Source organism: Carcharhinus amblyrhynchos, chromosome 1, assembly GCF_965287045.1.
Source record: "Carcharhinus amblyrhynchos chromosome 1, sCarAmb.v2.hapA, whole genome shotgun sequence".
NCBI lineage: Eukaryota > Metazoa > Chordata > Chondrichthyes > Carcharhiniformes > Carcharhinidae > Carcharhinus > Carcharhinus amblyrhynchos.
The window spans coordinates 171,632,046-171,653,447 of NC_137324.1; the positions used below are offsets into that span (position 1 = coordinate 171,632,046).

The 21,402-nt window shown below is 45.2% G+C and overlaps 1 protein-coding gene across 1 annotated transcript in view; it reads right to left on the reverse strand.

Moving 5' to 3' along the window:
* LOC145342414 (putative E3 ubiquitin-protein ligase HERC4) overlaps positions 1-21,402 on the reverse strand; it is a 52,610-nt gene that overhangs the window by 21,843 nt on the left and 9,365 nt on the right. The window contains exons 4-14 of the mRNA XM_080188011.1: positions 19,587-19,808; positions 17,758-17,849; positions 13,627-13,757; positions 12,951-13,105; positions 12,775-12,851; positions 11,467-11,567; positions 8,353-8,412; positions 7,335-7,440; positions 5,191-5,383; positions 4,078-4,235; positions 1,165-1,260 (exon numbers count right to left, since the gene is read on the reverse strand). Of these exons, the coding sequence (XP_080044137.1) occupies positions 1,165-1,260; positions 4,078-4,235; positions 5,191-5,383; positions 7,335-7,440; positions 8,353-8,412; positions 11,467-11,567; positions 12,775-12,851; positions 12,951-13,105; positions 13,627-13,757; positions 17,758-17,849; positions 19,587-19,808 (1,391 nt within the window). The remainder of the gene's footprint in view (positions 1-1,164; positions 1,261-4,077; positions 4,236-5,190; positions 5,384-7,334; positions 7,441-8,352; positions 8,413-11,466; positions 11,568-12,774; positions 12,852-12,950; positions 13,106-13,626; positions 13,758-17,757; positions 17,850-19,586; positions 19,809-21,402) is intronic.

A 21,402-nucleotide genomic window follows, 5' to 3' on the forward strand; every position in this document is an offset into this window, starting at 1 on the left:
ATTTCACAAAGGGAAACAAAAGTGTGTGAAGGTGTAGCATAATCTGCAATTTTGGGTTGATTTTTCCACTGTGAAATCCAACACCCACATTTGTAATGGAAACTGGCATAAAGAGGTCAGAAAGTAATCAAATCAGAGAGCAATACAGCACGGAAACAGGCCCTTTGGCCCAACTGGTCCACGGTGCCCTCCCAGTCAGTCCCAATTCCCCATGTTTGGTCCATATCCTTCTAATTCTTTCCCACCCATGTACTTATCCAAATGCTTTTTGAAGGTCATGCTGTAATGTCATGCTGCAAATGTATCTTCCCACCAGTGGTGGCACTGCAGGGAAACCTCTCTGCTTTTACCAACTCTTGTTTCTCAAAATGCTTACATCTTCTCTGCCAAAACTCTTATTGCAGAATCTGAGGCAGCAACAGAGAAACTGCAATCCTGTTTTCCTGCCCTTCCACCACGATTCCATTGGATCCTGTTTTTGTTTATACCCAATCAAAGTTCAATTCAAAGTCTCAGCAAGTGAGACATTCCCAATCCAAGCTGACAAGGCAGGCTCACCACTTCCTGTCTTGGGCTTGATCTAGATTGATCCAAGCTGATTGGAGCAGGCATTGCACCTCCTCCAAGGCTTGATCTCATTTGCATCTTAGCCAAAAAGCCGAGATGCCGCTTTTAAAAAAATTGCTTCAAATGAAGCCTCAGTGTAACCTCATGACTTCAACCCAGTGCAGGATGCCAAAACTACCCTTGATCTTAGCCACGCTTCCATTGGAGTTGCAGAAGAAGTGCGTCAGAAGGTCAGAATTATTAGCCCCTTGATGTGAAATCCCAGAGAAACAGAGAGACTTGTTATCACTTTCAACAAAGCCTTTTCTCTGAATATTTATCCATCTACTATGAAAGAACATAGAACTTGGAACAGTACACCACAGGAACAGGCCCTTTGGCCCACAAAGTTGTGCCAAACATGATGCCAAATTAAACTAATCCCGTCTGCCTGTCCTTGGTCTATATCCCACAATTCCTTGCATATTCATGCGTTCATCTAAATACACCCTATCGTATCTGCCTGCACCACCACCCCTGGCACCATGTTCCAGACACCTACCACACACTGTGTAAAAAATTTGTCCCTCAAACTCCTTTGAATTTTCCCCCTCTCACCTTAACTATGTGACCAAAGAGAGCTTCCATTAAAATTGTCATTACAGGAATGCAAAAAGTTGCCTCTGGGATCTTCATACGCCTGCTTGAATTCACCTGCCAGGATATAAGTAAACACAAATTAACATTTTGGGATACAACACAGGAGTAATTTGAGTTATGACGTATAGTAAGTATAGTGTGCTTGGGAGAAAAAGATGACCCTGGGCCTAAACTTCCAAAAATTCCCAAACTTCAGGACTTTCTTCATGTTTGCCTTTGCGGTTGAATAATCAATAGAAACTAATTGCCATGGTTAGTCATCAAATCTATTGATTGGAAGAATAATAGAAGGTGATTTGATTTATTATTGTCACATGCATTGGGACACAGTGAAAAGTATTGCTCCTTGTGCACTATACAGACAAAACATACCGTTCATAGAGTGCATAGGGGAGAAGGAAAGGATAGAAAATAGTGTCACAGTCATAGCTAAGGTGTAAAGAAAGATCAGCTTAATATATGCTAGGTCCATTCAAAAGTCTGATGGCAGCAGGGAAGAAGTTGTTTTTGAGTTGGTTGGTACGTGACCTCAGACTTTTGTATCATTTTCCCGACGGAAGAAGGTGGAAGAGAGAATATCCAGGGTGCGTGGAGTCCTTAAGTATGTTTGCTGCTTATCTGAGGCAGCGGGAAGTGTGGACAGAGTCAGTGGATGGGAGGCTGGTTTGCGTGATGGACTGAGCTACATTCACAGCACTTAGTAGTTTCTTGCGGTCTTGGTCAGAGCAGGAGCCATGCAAGGCTATGATACATCCTGAACGGACGCTTTCTATGATGCATCTGTAAAAGTTGGTGAGAGTTGTAGCAGACATACTGAATTTCCTTAGCCTCCAGAGAAAGTAGAGGCATTGGTGGGCTTTCTTAACTATAGCATCAGTACGGAAAGACCAGGACAGGTTATTGAAAATTGTGCGGAGGATGTGGAAAGTCTGCAGAGGGATCTGGATAGGCTGAGCGAGTGGGCGAGGACCTGGCAGATGGAGTATAATGTTAGCAAGTGTGAGGTTATCCGCTTTGGCAGGAATAATAGTAGGGGGGACTACTATTTAAAGGGCGAAAAGCTGCAGCATGCTACGGTGCAGAGGGACCTGGGGGTCCTTGTGCACGAGTCGCAAAAACCCAGTCTGCAGGTGCAGCAGGTGATCAAGAAGGCGAATGGGATGCTGGCCTTGATAGCGAGGGGGATTGAATATAAAAGCAGGGAGGTCTTGCTGCAACTGTACAGGGCACTGGTGAGGCCGCAGCTGGAGTACTGTGTGCAGTTTTGGTCGCCGCACTTGCGTAAGGATATTTTGGCCTTGGAGGGAGTACAGAGGAGGTTCACCAGGCTAATACCGGAGATGAGGGGGTTAGACTATGGAGAGAGACTAAATAGACTGGGTCTGTACTCGTTGGAGTTTAGAAGGATGAAGGGGGGATCTTATAGAGACATATAAGATAATGAAAGGGATGGATAGGGTAGAGGTAGAGAGATTCTTCCCACTCAGGAAGGATAGCAGGACTAGAGGGCACAGCCTCAAGATAAGAGGGGGGAAATATAGAACAGAGTTGAGGAGGAACTTCTTCACTCAAAGGGTGGTGAATCTCTGGAATTCTCTGCCTGTTGAAGTGGTGGAGGCTACCTCGCTAAATATATTTAAGACACGGGTAGATAGGTTTTTGACAGACAAGGGAATTAAGGGTTATGGGGAGAAAGCGGGAAAGTGGAACTGAGCCACGACAGATCAGCCATGATCTTATTGAATGGCGGGACAGGCTCGAAGGGCTAGATGGCCTACTCCTGCTTCTACTTCTTATGTTCTTATGGTGATCTGGACACCTAAAAATTTGAAGCTCTTGAATTAGCAATCTTTGGGATTTTACGTCTCTCTCTATTCCTATATCATTGCCAATGCTCCCTTTAAAATTTTGTTGTAGTGTGATGAGTTTTCTCAGTACATGGTCCCTTTAAATTAATTTGCATGGCCATGAATACGATGTATTTATAACAGAACAACCCTCAAACCTCCACATGGTACATTCCAAGCAAGGTACTCCATGCAGTTAACTGGAAACATTGATTGCCACAATGCAATGTGGGATAAGAAACGTCAATTGGTTTATCAAGTCCAATTTCTTCCAATGGATCACATAAAATTTGCTCTGTTACAGATTAAATTAAACATATTGGCTGAGATTTTCCGGCCATTCATACCGGTAGGATTCTCCGGTGCTGTCGGCAGCACATCCCCACCCATGGGTTTCCCACCGGCATGGGGTGACATCAGTGGAAATTCCCATTGACAATGACGGGACCAGAGAATCCCAACTCATGCAAGCAACACACCACCTCCCGTCAATGGGGAGGTCAGAGAATCCCATCCATTTACTCTCGAACAAAGACAAATATAACATCCAGGAGGAAACTGCGAGGGCCAGTTTGTGAACGGCAATATGATTGTCTCGTTCCTTGGCTGCATCTGTTGGATATTAAGGGAAGTGTGCCTATGTTTTCCTGATAGGTTTTATCTGGGAGAACTTGTGGCTACAAGAGCAGATCAGAGGCTGGGAATCCTGCAGCGAGTAACTCACCTCTTGACTCCCCAAAGCCTGTCCACCATCTACAAGGCACATGTCTTGAGTGTGATGGAATAATCCCCACTTGCCTTGATGAGTGCACCTCCAACAACATTCCAGAGGCTCGACGCCACCCAGAACAAAGCAGTCCACTTGACTGGCACCACATCTACACACATCCATTTCTTCCACCACTAACACAGAGTGGCAGCAGTATGTACCATCAACAAAATGCACTGAAGGAACTCACCAAGTCTCCTTTAACAGCACCTTAATGGCGGAACAAAATGAAGACAGATTCAAACTTGCACTGACCTGGTAAAGTCTTTGTAGAATTTTTAATGAATCATGCAATTTGTTCATCTCTTTTAAGGTGTAGTCCATGGCGAGTTGAAGAAGTCGCTTTGATTCTGTTTGATACACGAACACCAGGCGTGTGAAGAATTCCTCAGACATTGTACTCCACCAGCACTCTGGTCAAGAAAGAGCACAGAAATGTTCACGCTAAATAAAACTTCCCATCAGAAGATAATCCATCAAAGAAATCAAACAGATAAGATGAACTGGAAGGATAGAACTGTCCTACGCTTAAAACTAATTGCGTTGGTTCTTTAACGATAATTTTCTCGGAGTGCTCCTAATCAGCTGCCTTAACTGAGGCAGAGGAATTTTCCAGCCCCGCCCCATGGCTAGGATTTCCAGTGCCGCTGAAAGTCAATGGACTTTCAGCTGGGTCTCCAAATCTTCCGTTCCCGCCTGCAATGGGTCCCATTCCCCTCCATGTTTGCATGGTGTTTCATACTTAAGTTCTGATCGGAAGATGCATCAATATTTGAATGCGTGGTCCAACATGGTCATCCAAGTCATTCAGACCCTTAGAGTGGACACACATGGAGTATTATGGGGAGGAGGCAGCAGTCCAGTGGTATTGTCACTGGACGAGAAATCCAGGACCAAGCTAATGCTCTGGGGACCTGCGTTCGAATCCCACCGTGGTAGATGGTGAGACCTGAATTCAATAAAAATCTGGAATTAAAAGTCTAATGATGACCATGGCACCATTGTTGGAAAAACCTATCTGGTTCACTGATGTCCTTTAGGGAAGGAAATCTGTTGTCCTTACCTGGTCTGGCCTACATGTGACTCCAGACCCATAAAATGTGCTTAACTTTTAAATGCCCTCGGGAATGAGCAATAAATGCTGGTCTAGCCAATGATGCCTACATCCCATGAATGATTAGAAAAAGGAATACATGGCGCCACTCAATATCAGGACATCTCAACTTTACAATGTATAAGGTATTTTTTGAAACATTATCACTGCTGTAAAGGAGGAAATGCGGAAACCCATTTGATTTCCAAACTATCTTTTCTTGATTGCGACCAGCAATGTTTTTAATTACATTTAAATGCTAACAGAAATCTTACCAAGAATTTTGAAGTAGCTTTCTTCGAGTGAGAGAATGGCTTTGTTTAAGGAGTCTGTCAACATTGCTGAGTCCCTGGGATCTTCCAGCACAGCAATCAGTTCTGGGAGAATAATATAAACTCGCATTGTTTCCACACAAGCCGGAGATCGAGGTAATGACGGGATCAGGTGTTTATGTACTGCATTCTTCACCTGTAAAATTGTGAATGTCAACGGTAGTAACTCCTTTATACTAACTGGAAAGAGCTATGAATTGAACTCCAAAATGTGTTTTTCTCAAATTCCTTCTTGACATCATAAGACCATAAGATATAGGAGCAGAATTAGGCCATTTGGCCCATCGATTCTGCTCTGCCATTCAATCATGGCCAATAAGTTTCTCAACCCCATTCTTCCAACTTTTCTCCGTAACCTTTGATCCCCTTACCAATTAAGAACCTATCTATTTAGGTCTTAAATACACTCAATGGCCTGGACTCCACAGCCTTCTGTGGCAATGGGTTCCACACATCCACTGCGAGTTTTTTGGAATTCTCCCAAAAAAGCTCCAAGTGTCGAAATCACAGGAAACTGGAGTGAATTGTGCTGGTTTTCTCAGTGGGAGTTCAGACTACAATTTCCCACACTCTGTGAACTGCGGAGGCCACCAGCGTGAATAGTATTAGATTTCAGGGGGTGGAGCCCATTCCCATTTGGGAGCCTGCAACCAGTGGGCCTCTGCACTGTCCTGATCTGTCAGTCTCCCTATTTGCTGGCTAGCTCCGCAACCTCCACAGTGCTGCCCCCCACCAACCTCCCATGGCCCGATCGCGGCTCCCTGACCATTCGTGGGTCACCCGCAAGCTCCCAACCCGTCCGTCCCGATCTCCAGTCCCCCCCACCCCAGCAGTGACGATGACCCCTCGGGCAGGCCCCCCCACCCCCTGATCGACACCCACATTAGGCCCCTCCCCCTAAGCCCCGCCTCCTTGGGACTGCCCCCTAGGCCCTGCCCCCCTTGGAACATCCCCATGCCCAGTGGGCAGTGTTTAGGTGCCCCCTGGATATGGGCACTTTGCCCTTTAGGCAGTGCGCAGGGGCACAGGCTGGCACTGCCAGGGTGCCCCTGCCCAAAGGGCACCACCTCACCCACTGCCCGACCCCCCCGGGGGGCCCCGATTGCCCCTCTCCTCACTCCAGCAGGTCGTGCCGCTAGTTCCCCGAAAGTGGGGAGCTAGCCTGAACCCCGCTGGATGTGATAGGAGATGCTCGCGGGCCTGGAGAATTCAGTTCCAGGCCCACTAATCACATTAAAATAACATTTAAATAAGATATAGAACCTGGTGTTCCCACCAATTTCCAGCACAAATCAGACGGTGCTGGAAATCCTGCGCTGGGAGATGCGCGTGCAGCAAGAACGCATGTGTGAATCCTGTACGTACCGGGATGTGAAATTCTCCCAGCATGCTGCACTAGAAAATTAGCATGGCGGGGTGGGAGAATCGCCCTCTACGTGTTTTGGCATCTGGTGTTCTGAGACTTCTGACTGTGTTTATCCCAGTCCAACACCGGCATCTCTACATCATAAAGCAGAGTACCATATCCTGCAGTGCCTTCAACTTAATAAAATATCCTGAGGTATTTTACAGGCGTATAAAAGCATCACAGAATCCTGACAGTGCAGAAGGAGGCCATTCGGCCCATTAAGTCTGCACCAAACACAATCCCACCCAGATCCTATTCTCGTAACCCATCGCAATTACCCTGCTAATCCCACTGACGTTGGGGTTAATTTAGCATGGCCAATCGACTTAAACCGCACATCTTTGGACTGTGGGAGGGAACCAGAGCACTTGGAGGAAACCCACACAGGTACGAGGAGAATGTGCAAACTCTTCACAGTGATCCAAGGGCGGAATTGAACCCGGGTCCCTGGCGGTGTGAGGCAGCAGTGCTAACCACTTGTGCCACCCCCTTATTCAAGAACATTAGACACGTGAGTCACATGGGGCAATATTAGGGCGGATGATCAAAAGCTGGGATGTAGAGGTGAATTTTTAAGGAGTTAGGAAGATCAAGGAGTAGAGAGATTTAAGGAGAGAATCAGGTTCTAGTATTTTAGGGAATTTCTATGTAGTTAGGAATGATTGGTCAGAATCATTACCTGTCGCAACATTGAGGAGTTCTTTGCCAAATTCTCGAAGGCCCGATGTACTGCAGTCAGATCCAGACCGGACACCTCTTTGTTTGTTTTGAAGTAGCCATCCTTCCTATTTTGAAAGACATCAGTGATGATGGTTAGTGCATTGTGGAAAGCAGCTGCCATTGTTTTTGCAGATTGTTACTACAGATCGACTGATGTATCAGCTCTTCATGCTGGCCCAATTCTACACACAAGGTGCCGGAGCTCAGATACTCAGGGTGCAAGCCGTTCACACCGCCATTGTCGCTGTGAGTGAGGACGGAGAATCTGGCACTCAACCAAATCTCCGGTCACTGCAACGGCACTAGGAAATTCTGCCGGCGTGATCCATCCAATCCATCACTCAAATCAGCCTCCCATCCACTGACTCTTCCCACTGCCTTGGAAAAGCAGGTGATCAAGGATCTAACGCATCCCAGACATTCACTGTTCCACCTTCTTCCGTCGGAAAAAGGATACAGAGGTCACGTTCAAACGGACTCAAGAACAGCTTCTTCCCTGCTGCCATCAGACTTTTGGATAGTCCTATCACATTTAAAGCTTCACCCTATCGGTAACTGCAACACTACATTCTGCACCCTCTCCTTTCCTTCTCCCCTATGTACTCTATGAACGGTATGCTTTGTCTGTGTAGCGCGCAAGAGGCAATGCTTTTCACTGTATCCAAATACATGTGGCAATAATAAAACAAATCAATTGAACCATATGGAAAGATAGCTCTCAGACTAACAGAGTCAGCCCATTAAATTCTCAGATGGCGCTCCTGTACAATCCTTTTCCTTTCCCAACCGTCATTCCATTTGGTTGTGGGAATCTCCACATGTAAATTGCGTAAAATAGATATCAGAAAATAACATGAGAGGAAAATAAAGCTTTGGTTTGAGCCTGGGGTGTAACCCTACAAACACAGAAAGAATCTGTGGCGTGTTTAATAAGGATATGTTGGTGCAAACCGTTAGGCAGTAAAACATTGGTTTACCTGACATCCAGGAAACTTCCACACAGAATTTGAGGAGAAGAAAATGCCTGCTTGATTGCCCTGTTAATAAAATGTATACAAAATTTATTCACATTTTAAGAAAATGTTCAATACTTCGACTAATTTATTCTCAGTAACTGTACAAGCAGGATCCTATGAAATTCAATAAGGCTTCTACATAACTAGAGTAAAACAGAAATCATAGAATCCCTACAGTGCAGAAGAAGGCCATTTGGCCCATCGACTCTGCATCAACAACGATCCCACCCAGGCCCTATCCCCATATATTTACCCTGCTACCCCCCTGATACTAATGGACAATTTAGCATGGCCAATCCACTTAACCAGCACATCTATGGACTCTGGGAAGAAACCGGAGCATCTGGAAGAAACCCACGCAGACACGGCGAGAATGCGCAGACTCCGCACAGACAGTGACCCAAGCCAGGAATCGAACCTAGCTCCCTGGCGCTGTGAGGCAGCAGTGCTAACCACTGTGCCGCCCCAAATGGAAATAGAGAAGATTAATTCCGTATCAAGATCATGTTCTCGGGATCTCCAGTTAGGTTGTTTTTAGAAAATGCACCAAACAAACATGTAGAAATTCAGTTAAGATAATGAAAAAAGTGCAATGAAATTTGCTCGTGGATGATTGGAAATTAAAGGATAATTGAGTCTTCAGCAAACGAACATGAGAATTAGGTCAGCAGGAGTAGGATGCTTGGGGCCCTCAAGCCTGCTCAACCATTCAATATGATCATGGCTGATCTGATTGGCACTTCTCGCCTACTCCAATAACTTTTAACCCCCTTGTTCAAGAATCTATCCAGTTATGTTGTAAAAATAGTCAAATCCTGGAATTCTCCAATGTCGCTCCCCCCACCATTGCTGCCAACGAGAATGGAAAATTTGGTGCTCAGCCAAATTTCCATTCGCAGCAGCGGGACTGGAGAATCCCAGCCACAGGCGAGGTTGGAGAATTCCAGCTAAAGGCTCTGGGTGGGCGGGATTTTCCGGCCACGCCTGCCCCAAGACCGGAAAATCCCACCAAGGTCAATGGACCTTTCTGTGGTCCGTGTCCTGCTTGCTACGATTCCCGTGGTGGGCAGGGTAGGGAAATTCAGCCCACTGTTTCCAATGTCTTTTGAACAATGGAATTCCAAAGATTCTCTACCTACTGAGAGAAAAAGTTTCTCCTCATCTCTGTCTCAAATGGACAAACACATTTTTCTTAAACATTAATCCAATGGTTCTAGATTCTCCCACAAGAGGAGGGTAGTGGGTGAGTGGAATCGGCTGCCGTCAGTGGTGGTGGAGGCGAATTCATTAGGGTCTTTTAAGAGACTTTTGGATGAGTACATGGGATTTAGTAGGATTGAGGGTTATAGGTAGGCCTCGTCGGTAGGGATATGATCAGCACAACTTGTGGGCCGAAGGGCCTGTTTGTGCTGTAGTTTTTCTATGTTCTACCCTCTCCACATCCACCCCCAGGATCTTATACATTCCAATCAACTTGCTTCTTCCTCCTCTAAACTCATGTGGATACAAGTCTATTCTGTCAATCCCCAAGTGGTACAGACTTGATCGCCAAATGGCCTTTTTCTGCACTATAAAGATATTGTGTTCCTATGGTTCTCGTGCATCTTGGGAAACTATCTGCTGGTACATAATCCCCCAGAGGGCTGAGGACACTGAGTGCTGAGGTCAAAAGGTTCTTGGAATTAAAGGGATATGTGGATCAGGCAGGAAGTTGAGTTGTTGACAAATATCAGCCGTGTTCTTATTGGATGCTGGTGCAAGCTTGAGAGGCTATATATTATTTCTAAAGATCTATGTGCCACCAGAGGCTGGAACTTAGATTGATTGATGTTACGACAATACCAGCATTAACCTAATTGAAATAAACATATTAATGCCCGAGTCCCAATTCCAGTTCTCTTCCTTCACCTAGTGGTGCACTAGGGCAGACTTCTATATGTTTCCATAGCAAGTAGTTCCCAGGGCAGCTTGCTAGTCTGTTGCCAGGGGGCTTATAGCTTGAGGGGTACCACTCCACATCAAACATGGCTGATCAGGAGTCTCTCCCGCTCTTACTGCCAACCATTAGCGTGTTTGGAAGGATTTTGCATGTTGATACACTCAACCATTTTGTCGGCATTATGAATGCACCTTCCTTAGTCATCAAATCTTGAGGCGGGACTCAAACCCAGAGCTCCTGGCTCAGAGGCAGGGAGGCTATGCACTGCGTCACAAGACCTCCCTAGTCTTAATACCAACAAGTAAAATCTTTCATATGTTTTCCCAAATGTCAAGAAAACAAAGAAGATTGTCATCAACTTCAGAAAGCATAGAGGAGGACATACATCCGTCTACATCAACGGGGACGAAGTAGAAAGAGTCAAGAACTTCAAGTTTTAAGGTGTCCAAATCACCAACGGCCTGTCCTGATCTCTCCATGCCAACACTATAGTTAAGAAAGCCCACCAATGCCTCTACTTTCTCAGAAGGCTAAGGAAATTCGGCATGTCCACTATGACTCTCACCAACTTTTACAGATGCACCATAGAAAGCATTCTTTCTGGTGGTATCACAGCTTGGTATGGGCTCCTGCTCTGCCCAAGACCACAAGAAACTACAAAAAGTTGTGAATGTAGCCCAATCCATCACACAAACTAGCCTCTCATTCATTGACTCTGTCAATACTTCCCGCTGCCTTGGAAAAGTAGCCAGCATAATTAAGGACCCAGAGCACCCCGGACAGTCTCTCTTCCGCCTTTTTCTGTCAGGAAAAAGCTACAAAAGTCTGAGTTCATGTACCAACCGACTCAAGGACAGCTTCTTCCCTGCTGCCATCAGACTTTTGAGTGGACCTACCTTGCATTAAGCTGATTCTTCTCTACACCCTAGCTATGATTGTAACACTACATTCTGCACCCTCTCATTTCCTTCTCTATGAGTGGTATGCTTTATCTGTATAGCATGCAAGAAACAATACTTTTCACTGTATACAAATACATGTAACATTAATAAATGAAATGAAATCAAAACAAAGAGATTAATGAAAGGTTCACTAGGATTTAATCTATGTTTGGGATTTTGAGGAGGACAACTTACATCTTTATTTCTTTGCATAATTGCTTCCCGAGGAAATTGTCCACTGGCATGATTCTTTTCAACGTAACACGTGAAGATAGGTCAACAGAGGATACCAAATCCTAGAGAGGTAAAATAAATAGCATTGAATACCGATCTGCATGTGAAGAAAACCAACAGGAAAGATCATTTGTTTCCAGTGCAGACAGTGCACCTGCGACATAGAATCCTACAGTGCAGAAAGAAGCCCTTTGGCCCATCGAGTCTGCACCGACCACAATCCCACCCAGGCCCCGCCCCCATATATTACACCCACCAACCACTCTAACCTACACATCCCTGGACACTACGGGGCAATTTCTTAACATGGCCAATCAACCTAACCTGCACATCTTTGGATTGTGGGAGGAAACCAGAGCACCCGGAGGAAACCCACGCAGACATGAGGAGAATGTGCAAACTCCACACAGACAGTGACCTGAGCCGGGAATCGAACCCAGGACCTTGGAGCTGTGAAGTAGCAGTGCTAACCACTATGCTACTGTGCCGCCTGGTCCTATATCTTGGGATCATTCAGACTGTCTCCTGTAACAGTAAAAGTAGAGCAGCAACAATGCCATGCGTTCAGTCACATGGATGCATTTGACCTAAGAAAGGGAAAAAGCTGAGGACCAATTGGATAGGAAATGATGCTTAGGAGACTCTGACACTAGCAGGAAAACTCAGGGGTTAGGAATTGGTCAGGAATATACACGCTCCCTGGGCAGAATGGACCAGATTGCCAAGATCCCACCATCAACGAATGACTCCTCCATCAGAAAAACACGCCACGCAGCACAGATTCTCTTGGTGCAGGGAACCATTCTTCCCATTGTGCCTGTACCAGCTCTTTGAAGAGCTATCCAGCTTGTCCTCGCCTGCTGCTTTCTCGCTGCCCTGAAATTTTCATCCTTTCGAGATTGTGGGTGGGATTTTATGGCCTCACTCGCCCTGAAAACGTAAAATCCTGCCCCTCATCCAATCCAATTCCCATGGTAGCCCGGGGTGGTAGAATTCCAGTGTATATCTAATTCCCTTTCAGAAATTATTACTCAATCTGCTTCCAGAAACTTTTCAGTATGATTAAATAGTATACTAAATAACTATTTAATAGGTAATAACTATTGAACTTAAAATGGAAAATTTTTTTAAAAAAATGTTGAGTTCAATGATCTGAAAAGCCCAGATGAAACCTATTCCTACTGCCAAGTCTTGAACCACCAATATCTCCTTATTCTGATCTGCAACAAGCACAAATATAATGGTCCTCAAATGTACTTATCTTCTTACCACGTCATCGTTGAACAATGCAAAGCTTTTGTTTCCTCCTGCAAAAATTCTTCTGATCACTGGGTTGGTTGTACGGCCTGTGAAATTGCATGATAGATCAACATGACATGCTATTCTTTGTCAATATTTCCTCATAATAATTGGGTTATAAAAGTGCATAATTTTACATCGCTTACCATTTTCAGGTCCACTTTTGTCAGATGTGTCGATGATGTTGACAGGGAGAGGCACTAATCGATCACTGGTCTCCCCATTTCCCAGCTGCCCTTTCTCTCCAAGGCCAAAGGAGTAAATCTTACCAGAGGACTGAACGAAGGCGAGCGTGTGATAACTGTTTCAAATACATACATATTCATAACTTGACACGCCTTTGCCCAGTTTTGCACTCAAGGTAAAGTTTATTTATTAGTGTCACAAGTAAGTTTACATTAACACTGCAGTGAAGTTACTGTGAAAATTGCCACACTCTGGCGCCTGTTTGGGTACATTTTGGAAGAATTTAGCATGACCAATGCACCTAACCACATGTCTTTTGTACTGTGGGAGGAAACCAGAGCACCTGGAGGAAACCCACTCAGACATGGGGTGAACGTACAGATGCCACACTGACAAGATTTTGCCCATTATTTATTCCCAAGTGGGAAATAAGAAGCTTTTATATCTCAACCGTCTAAAAATATCACTGAATGCTACAGATAATAAACTGGCTGAGCAGACAGACTCACACAGCAAAGAGCCATCAATCTGCAGTAACTAAAGAGTTACATAAATTTAAATCTTTCTGGTTCACACATAAAACAGAGTGAAAGAGCTATAGCTACATTTTGATTTGCTGACGCCTTATAAACTCACCTCCCACACGCTATCTGAGAAACTTTATTTCCAAACAGGTAGCCGACCAGGTGAGGCTTGATTTCATCCGTTGTGGAGTTGTGTCCAAGTTGCCCGTAACTCCCAGCTCCAAAGGTGTAAACAAACCCATCCTGGAGGAGAAGACAATATCTTAAGGACATGTTACATTGGATCAGAAGGAAAGCCTCTGGTACTGAAGTGTCAGTGGTCTAGGGTCCTATTATTGCTAATTAGCACATGATATAATATTGACAAAATCTAGTGATGGACCTTTGTCACTTTAACTTTTCTCAGCTGCCACTTTCTATATTCTGATTCATTCTTGATTCTCAGAGAGGTCTAGAATGAGAATGTCTAATATTGTATGGGAAGCAGTGCAGTCAGAAAATATAACCCATTGGCTGCAAACATTGCTCAAACATTAGTTATCTATTTGTCCCAAGGCAGCAGATTGATGACCTAACTTTTTTCTAATCCACGACTGGTAACTAAAGGTTAATCCATCCATTGTGTTCTTCTCCAGGGCCGGATGTAATTCAAACCTCACACATCCGATGGTTAAAAAGGACAGTAGGAAGAGAGGTAATAAGCCGTGGATAACGAAGGAGGTGAAGGAAAGTGTTAAATTAAAAGCGGAGGAATTTAGAGTAGCTAAGAGTAGTGGGCGAGAAGAGGATTGGGAAAGGTTTAAATGTCAACAAAGATTGACAAAGAAGTTGATAAGGAAGGGTAGGAGAAGCTATGAGGCTGGGCTAGCACTTAATATAAAAAAGGATAGCAAGAGTTTTTATAAATATATAAAAAGGAAGAGGCTGGCTAGGGTGAACGTTGGTCCTTTAGAGAATGAGAAAGGGGAGCTAGTGGTAGGGGATGGGGATATGGCTAAGGTCTTGAATAACTTTTTTGTTTCTGTCTTCACGGAAGAGGACGTGAATAATTTGCCGGGTGTTAGCGATGGAAAGGTGGTAGGACTGGAGGGTCTCGATGACATTACTGTTACTAGAGAGGCGGTGCTCGACAGACTGGAGGGGCTGATTGTGGACAAGTCCCCAGGACCGGATGGAATGCATCCGAGGGTTCTGAAAGAAATGGCGGAGGTTATAGTGGATGCCTTGGTGGTTATTTTCCAGACGTCGCTGGATTCCGGGGAAGTGCCAGAAGATTGGAAAACGGCTAATGTTACGCCGTTGTTTAAGAAGGGTGCCAGGCAAAAGGCGGGGAATTATAGGCCGGTTAGTTTAACGTCTGTGGTAGGTAAAATGTTAGAATCCGTCATTAAGCAGGAAATTGCGAGGCATCTTGAAGGGAATTGCTTGATAGGGCGGACGCAACACGGTTTCATTAAAGGGAAGTCGTGTCTGACAATTTACTGGAGTTCTATGAGGATGTGTCTAGGGCAGTGGATAGAGGAGAGCCGGTGGATGTGGTCTTTCTGGATTTTCAGAAGGCGTTTGACAAGGTACCTCACAAGAGGTTATTGCAGAAGGTCAGGGGACATGGAGTTGGGGGTAGGGTGTTAGCGTGGATAGAGGATTGGTTGTCAAATAGGAGGCAGAGAGTGGGGGTCAATGGGTGCTATTCGGATTGGCGGTTGGTGACTAGTGGGGTGCCCCAGGGGTCGGTGCTGGGGCCTCAGCTATTTACCATTTATATAGATGATCTGGAGGAGGGAACCGAGTGCAGGGTGTCGAAATTTGCTGATGACACCAAGATTGGGGGAAAGGCAAATTGTGCGGAGGGTGTGGAGAGTCTGCAGAAGGATCTAGATAGGCTGGGCGAATGGGCCAGGAAATGGCAAATGGAATTTAATGTTGGCAAGTGTGAGGTGGTCCACTTTGGTAGGAAGAATGGTAGGAAGGACTATTACTTACGTGGCGAAAAACTGCAGCAGGCGACGGTGCAGAGGGACCTCGGGGTCCTTGTGCATGAGTCGCAAAAACCCAGCTTGCAGGTGCAGCAGGTGGTCAGGAAGGCGAATGGGATGCTGGCCTTCATAGCGAGGGGGATTGAATATAAAAGTAGGGAGGTCTTGCTGCAGCTGTATAGGGCATTGGTGAGGCCGCAGCTGGAGTACTGTGTGCAGTTTTGGGCGCCGCACCTGCGCAAGGATATTTTGGCCCTGGAGGGAGTGCAGAGGAGGTTTACTAGGCTGATACCGGAGTTGAGGGGGTTGAGCTATGAGGAGAGGCTGAATAAACTAGGCTTGTACTCGCTAGAGTTTAGAAGAATGAGGGGAGATCTCATTGAGACGTATAAGATGATGAATGGGATGGATAGGATAGAGGTGGAGAGACTCTTCCCGCTCAAAAAAGACAGTAGGACTAGGGGGCACAGCCTCAAGATAAAGGGGAGGCGGTTTAGAACGGAGTTGAGGAGGAACTTCTTCACTCAAAGGGTGGTGAATCTCTGGAATTCTCTGCCCGTTGAAGTGGTGGAGGCTGCCTCGCTAAATATTTTTAAGAAGCGGGTTGATGGGTTTTTGATAAGAGAGGGGATTAAGGGTTATGGGGAGAGGGCGGGAATGTGGAACTGAGCCACAACAGATCAGCCATGATCTTATTGAATGGTGGGGCAGGCTCGAAGGGTTAGATGGCCTACTCCTGCTCCTATTTCTTATGTTCTTATGTTCTTATGAGATTCTTAAGTTACTTGCTGAGGAAGGTGATACTCCATTGCTTGGAATCATAGAAATCAATAAGAGGCCATTCGGCCCATCGAACCTGCACCCACTCTCTCACAGAATATCTTAACCAGGTTCTCTCTCCTGCCCTATCCCCAAAACCCCACACATTTCCCATGGCTTGGTTGGCACTGTGGCACAGTGGTTAACACTGCTATCTCACAGCATCAGAGAACCAGGTTCAATTCCTGGCTTGGGTCACTGTCTGTGTGGAGTCTGCACATTCTCCCCGTGTCTGCATGGGTTCCCTCTGGGACCTCTCGTTTCCTCCCACAGTCCAAAAGACATGCTGACTAGGTGCACTGGTCATGCTAAATTCTCCCTCAGTGTACCCGAACAGGCACTGGATTATGGCGGCTGGGGGATTTTCACAGTAACTTCATTTCACTATTAATGCAAGCTTACTTGTGACCTGATAAAAATCTAACCAATACATCTTGGAACACTAAGGGGCAATTTAACACAGCCAATTCACCTAACCTGCACATCTTTGGAGTGTGGGAGGAAACCAGAGCATCCCCACGCAGACATGGAGAGAATGTGCAAACTCCACACAGTCACCCAAAGCCAGGATTGAACCTGGGTCGCTGGCACCGTGAAGCAGCAGTGCTAACCATTGTGCCACCGTGCCACTTACCTCACAGTTTTTAATCAGGTCATGTTTTTGTCTTGGGGTGAGAGGACAGAAGGAGGAAAGGGAAAGGAGACACGGAGCTGCAGAGTATTTCACTCCTCTCTCACCGGGGGAATACTGTCAGGAGCTGATCCCAGTCGCTGCAAAGTTGAGTCAGCAGCGAGGAGGCTGTTTTCAACCAGATTGTGGAGGTTGATACTGACATAGTCAGTGGGGATAAGAATAACTGGAAAGGCAGGCTTCTGGGGAGGGAGCAGAGACATTGAGGGACCAGGATCGGCAAGGATTGCTTTATTTTACAGCCTGTAAACCGACAGATCCACAATTGTAATCAGTTTCACTTGGGTCATCGTACAGCTTAATCTAATGGTACAAAATGGTAATCTAATGGTACAGGACTAGAGGGCACAGCCTCAAGATAAGGGGGGGCGGTTTAGAACAGAGTTGAGGAGGAACTTCTTCACTCAAAGGGTGGTGAATCTCTGGAATTCTCTGCCCGTTGAAGTGGTGGAGGCTGCCTCGCTAAATATTTTTAAGACGCGGGTTGATGGGTTTTTGATAAGCGAGGGGATTAAGGGTTATGGGGAGAGGGCGGGAAAGTGGAACTGAGACACGACAGATCAGCCATGATCTTATTGAATGGCGGGGCAGGCTCGAAGGGCTAGATGGCCTACTCCTGCTCCTATTTCTTATGTTCTTATTATGTTCTTATGTCCTAGGTGGGCTGCACCAAGGGTAAAAAACAGTGGTTGTAACTGCAATGGCAGCTATCTCCCTTCCCAATAAGATTCTAATGACAAATTCTTCCTGAACAAACCTTCGTAAGGACAGCAGTATGCTCTTCCCCACAAGAGATATGGATGGTCTTCTTACACTCCAACAGCTTCACATGTTTGGGCTCATATCTATCTGCAAGGAGGATTGAAAGAGCAATCAGCTCACATTCCTCCCCCTTTTCCAAAGTATGGTGCAGAACAAGAAAATTTTTAATCATGAAGATTGCAAATAAAAGTTATTAACTGAGTTAAGGGTATAATAATTCTGACTTTATTGCACTTGATATTGTTGTAAACGTCAGTTCAGGGAACGTTAGAAACACTCATTCAGCCTGGTTGTAATGTGAGGGGATAATATTTACTCTACTGTAAACCGTTCTGTGTTATGAGTCTATTTCAGACTGGGTTTAGTAAAAAAGCACAATGACAATGAATGTCTGGTGCAACGGGACTTTAAAACTAAAGATCAACGTGTGAGTCGAGGACAAATGAGATCCAATAATTCTGAAGGAAAAGTTCAAAGCAAAGACTCAGAAGAGCAAGAAGATGCAATATTTTCTGCAGTTTGTGTGGGCTTGGTTGAAGAAATGTAGGAAGCCTCACAATGAGCACGCAGACTGAGAAAGACTACAGAAATTAAACTGACAAACCATTTAGAGTTCAGAATCATACATATCGGTGTTATGTAAATGTTAAAACAAAACATTCAACTACATTCAATTACTCTTATCTTACTTTCTTTAGTCTACATTTGGCTTTCTCAATACAGATGATGTGGCGATGCCGGCGTTGCTCTGGGGTAAACACAGTAAGAAATCTCACAACACCAGGTTAAAGTCCAACAGGTTTATTAGGTAGCAAAATCCACTAGCGTTCGGAGTGCTGCTCCTTCATCAGGTGAGTGGGAGTTATGTTCAGAACTGAGTTAATGGTATAACTCTGCTCAGAACTCCCACTTACCTAACGAAGGAGCAGCGCTCCAAAAGTAGTGGATTTTGCTACCTAATAAACCTGTTGGACGTTAACCTGGTGTTGTGAGACTTCTTACTGTATTTCTCAATACAGAACAGTGAGCAAAATCGAGGATTTTCTGTTCCAATCTTTTGGCCAGCTACTGAACCCAGAAAAAACGCTTGTACAGATAACTGCAGTCACACTGCATCGGGTGACGAATAGACATTAGATCAAACTGCATGTGTTGATGGGTGCCACGTTATTTACCCAGTACGTAACCTTGAATCTCAATGATACGCAGTATTGAGGAGTGATATCGCAACACATTGAATCTCACAGCTGTCACATTGGAATGGTCTGAAATGTTCTGAAGAGGAGTTATAATGGACTCGAAACGTTAACTCAGTTTCTCTCTCTATAGATGCTGACAGACCCTACATATACAAATGGACTGAAACTGTATGTTTAAGTTTAAGTACAGTGTCTGTTCGGATAAACTGAGGGAGAATTTAGCATGGCCAATGTGCTGTCTTTTGGACTGTGGGAGGAATCTGGAGCACCGGGAGAAAACCCACGCAGACATGGGGGGAGAATGCAGACACCTTACAGGCAGTAACCCAAGCTGTGAATCGAACCCCAGCCTCTAGCACTGTGAAGTAGGAGTGCTAACCATTGTGCCATTGTGCTACTTGTGTTTGGAAGTGCACCTTTTTTTTGTGTATCTCTGTAAATAAAAGCTACGATGTGTGTAACGATTTGACTCTGGCGCTATCCTTCACCGCCTGGCTATTTCAGACATAACGCCACTGACTGCAAATCCAATCGTTAAATGATTCTCTCCTTTTGGACAGGATGCCAGGCTTTGTTAATGGAAGAAGGGATAAGGAATGGCAATAGTTTTTGGAAGCTTTCTTACCTTCTGTGTCCTTAAGCCCCAGCTGGCCGTGATTGTTCCTTCCCCAACCGAAGACGGCCCCTGAGAGAGACAGGGCGAAGCTGTGTTCCCCTCCTGCAGTGATCTGAGCCACTGGCATCCCAGTGAGAGATATCACACACTGAGGGTCGCTCTGGGAGGCATCCTGTGTACCAAGACCGAGCTGGCCGTAAGTGTTCTGTCCCCAGGCAAAGATTTCACCATCTTCCAGCAAAAGGCAATTGAGAAAAAAATTACTCCAAGTTTGAAATGATCATGTTTAACTCTTACAACGAGACTGAGAAATACAAAGACTGATTTCGACTTTAGGCCAACGTCTATACATATGTATTGGATATGGATAATGTTCAGGGTATTAAATAGTAAGTCATAATTGGCCAACAAACCATTCCTCTTGCAGTACATAAACTTCAATATACACCATTCCACTCAGTGATGCACACAGCTTTGAATCAGGTGAAGGGTGTGTGTACCATTCTGGACAATAGAGACTAGTATAAGGATTTTTAGTTTGATGGGCTTTCCCTTCCCACCATCCAGTTGCCCGACAACAGTGTTTGTCCCGCAGCGATTTTACGCTCCAACAAGCCTTAACAGGCTTCAAGTGGGATTTCCACCACTCGGTCAGGAGGAAGTCCCACCAGAAGCGAGCTGCCAGCTAAGCTGATTGGGTGACAACTCTCTAGTCTCTCCATCAGCAGAAACGTTACAGCACAGGAGTGGAACTGCAGAGCTGAACACCCTGGATTCCAAAAACAGGTACGTTCTTTGGGTCGCAGGATGGTCAACTTCTATGTAGATGGCTCAAAAGGGCTTGAGTTAACACCTGCCCTTGGGCAGGACAGAAGAGATTGATGGATGGACATTGTTCCTGATTATCTCTTTTTGACAGCCGAATAATATCAAGTTCCTTTTCCAACTGTGAGTTCAAATCCCAACAGGGCAATGTGAAAATTTGAATCCATTCAAAACAAATATGTAGATCTGTTGTTTTTTTTTAATTCATTCGTGGGATATGGGTGTCACTGACTGGTCAGCATTTATTGCCCATTCCTAATTGCCCAAGAACAATTGTGAGTCAACCACATTGCTGTGGCTTTGGAATCACACGTAGGTCAGACCAGGTAAGGACGACAGATTTCCTTCCCTAAAGGACATTAGTGAACCAGATGGGCTTTTCTGAAAATCAACAATGATTTCATGGTCATCAGTAGGTTCTTAATTCCAGATATCTTTTATTGAATTCAAATTACCCATCTGCTGAAACATAGAAACATAGATGATAGGAGCAACAGGAGGCCATTTTGCCCTTCGAGCCTGCTCCGCCATTCATCACGATCATTGCTGATCATCCAACTCAATAGCTTAATCCTGCTTTCTCCCCGTAATCTTTGATTTGGCCCAAAATGGGAACCCGGGACCCCAGAACGTTAGCTGAGTTTCTGGATTAATAGTCTAGCGATAATATCACTCAGCCATTGCCTCCCCATTGCTCTCTGAAGTGGCGTTGGCACCTACTCAACTGTGCCAAATCATTACATCAGGGCAAGTAAAGATGAGATGTGCCGGCAATGCCCATATCCCAGGGATAGAAATATACTGAGCTAATCCTTCTCATGTTAAAGGCCAAAGACAACTTGGATATTCCTTCAGTACTGCACTGGAGTGACAGCCTTGATTCTTCACTGCACAAGTCCTAAGGTGGGATTTCAAGCTACAATCTTCTGAGCCAGAAGCAAGAGGGTGTTTCTGATTCAATTGTTCAGTGATAAGTATGACCGAGTAGGGGACGTTATAA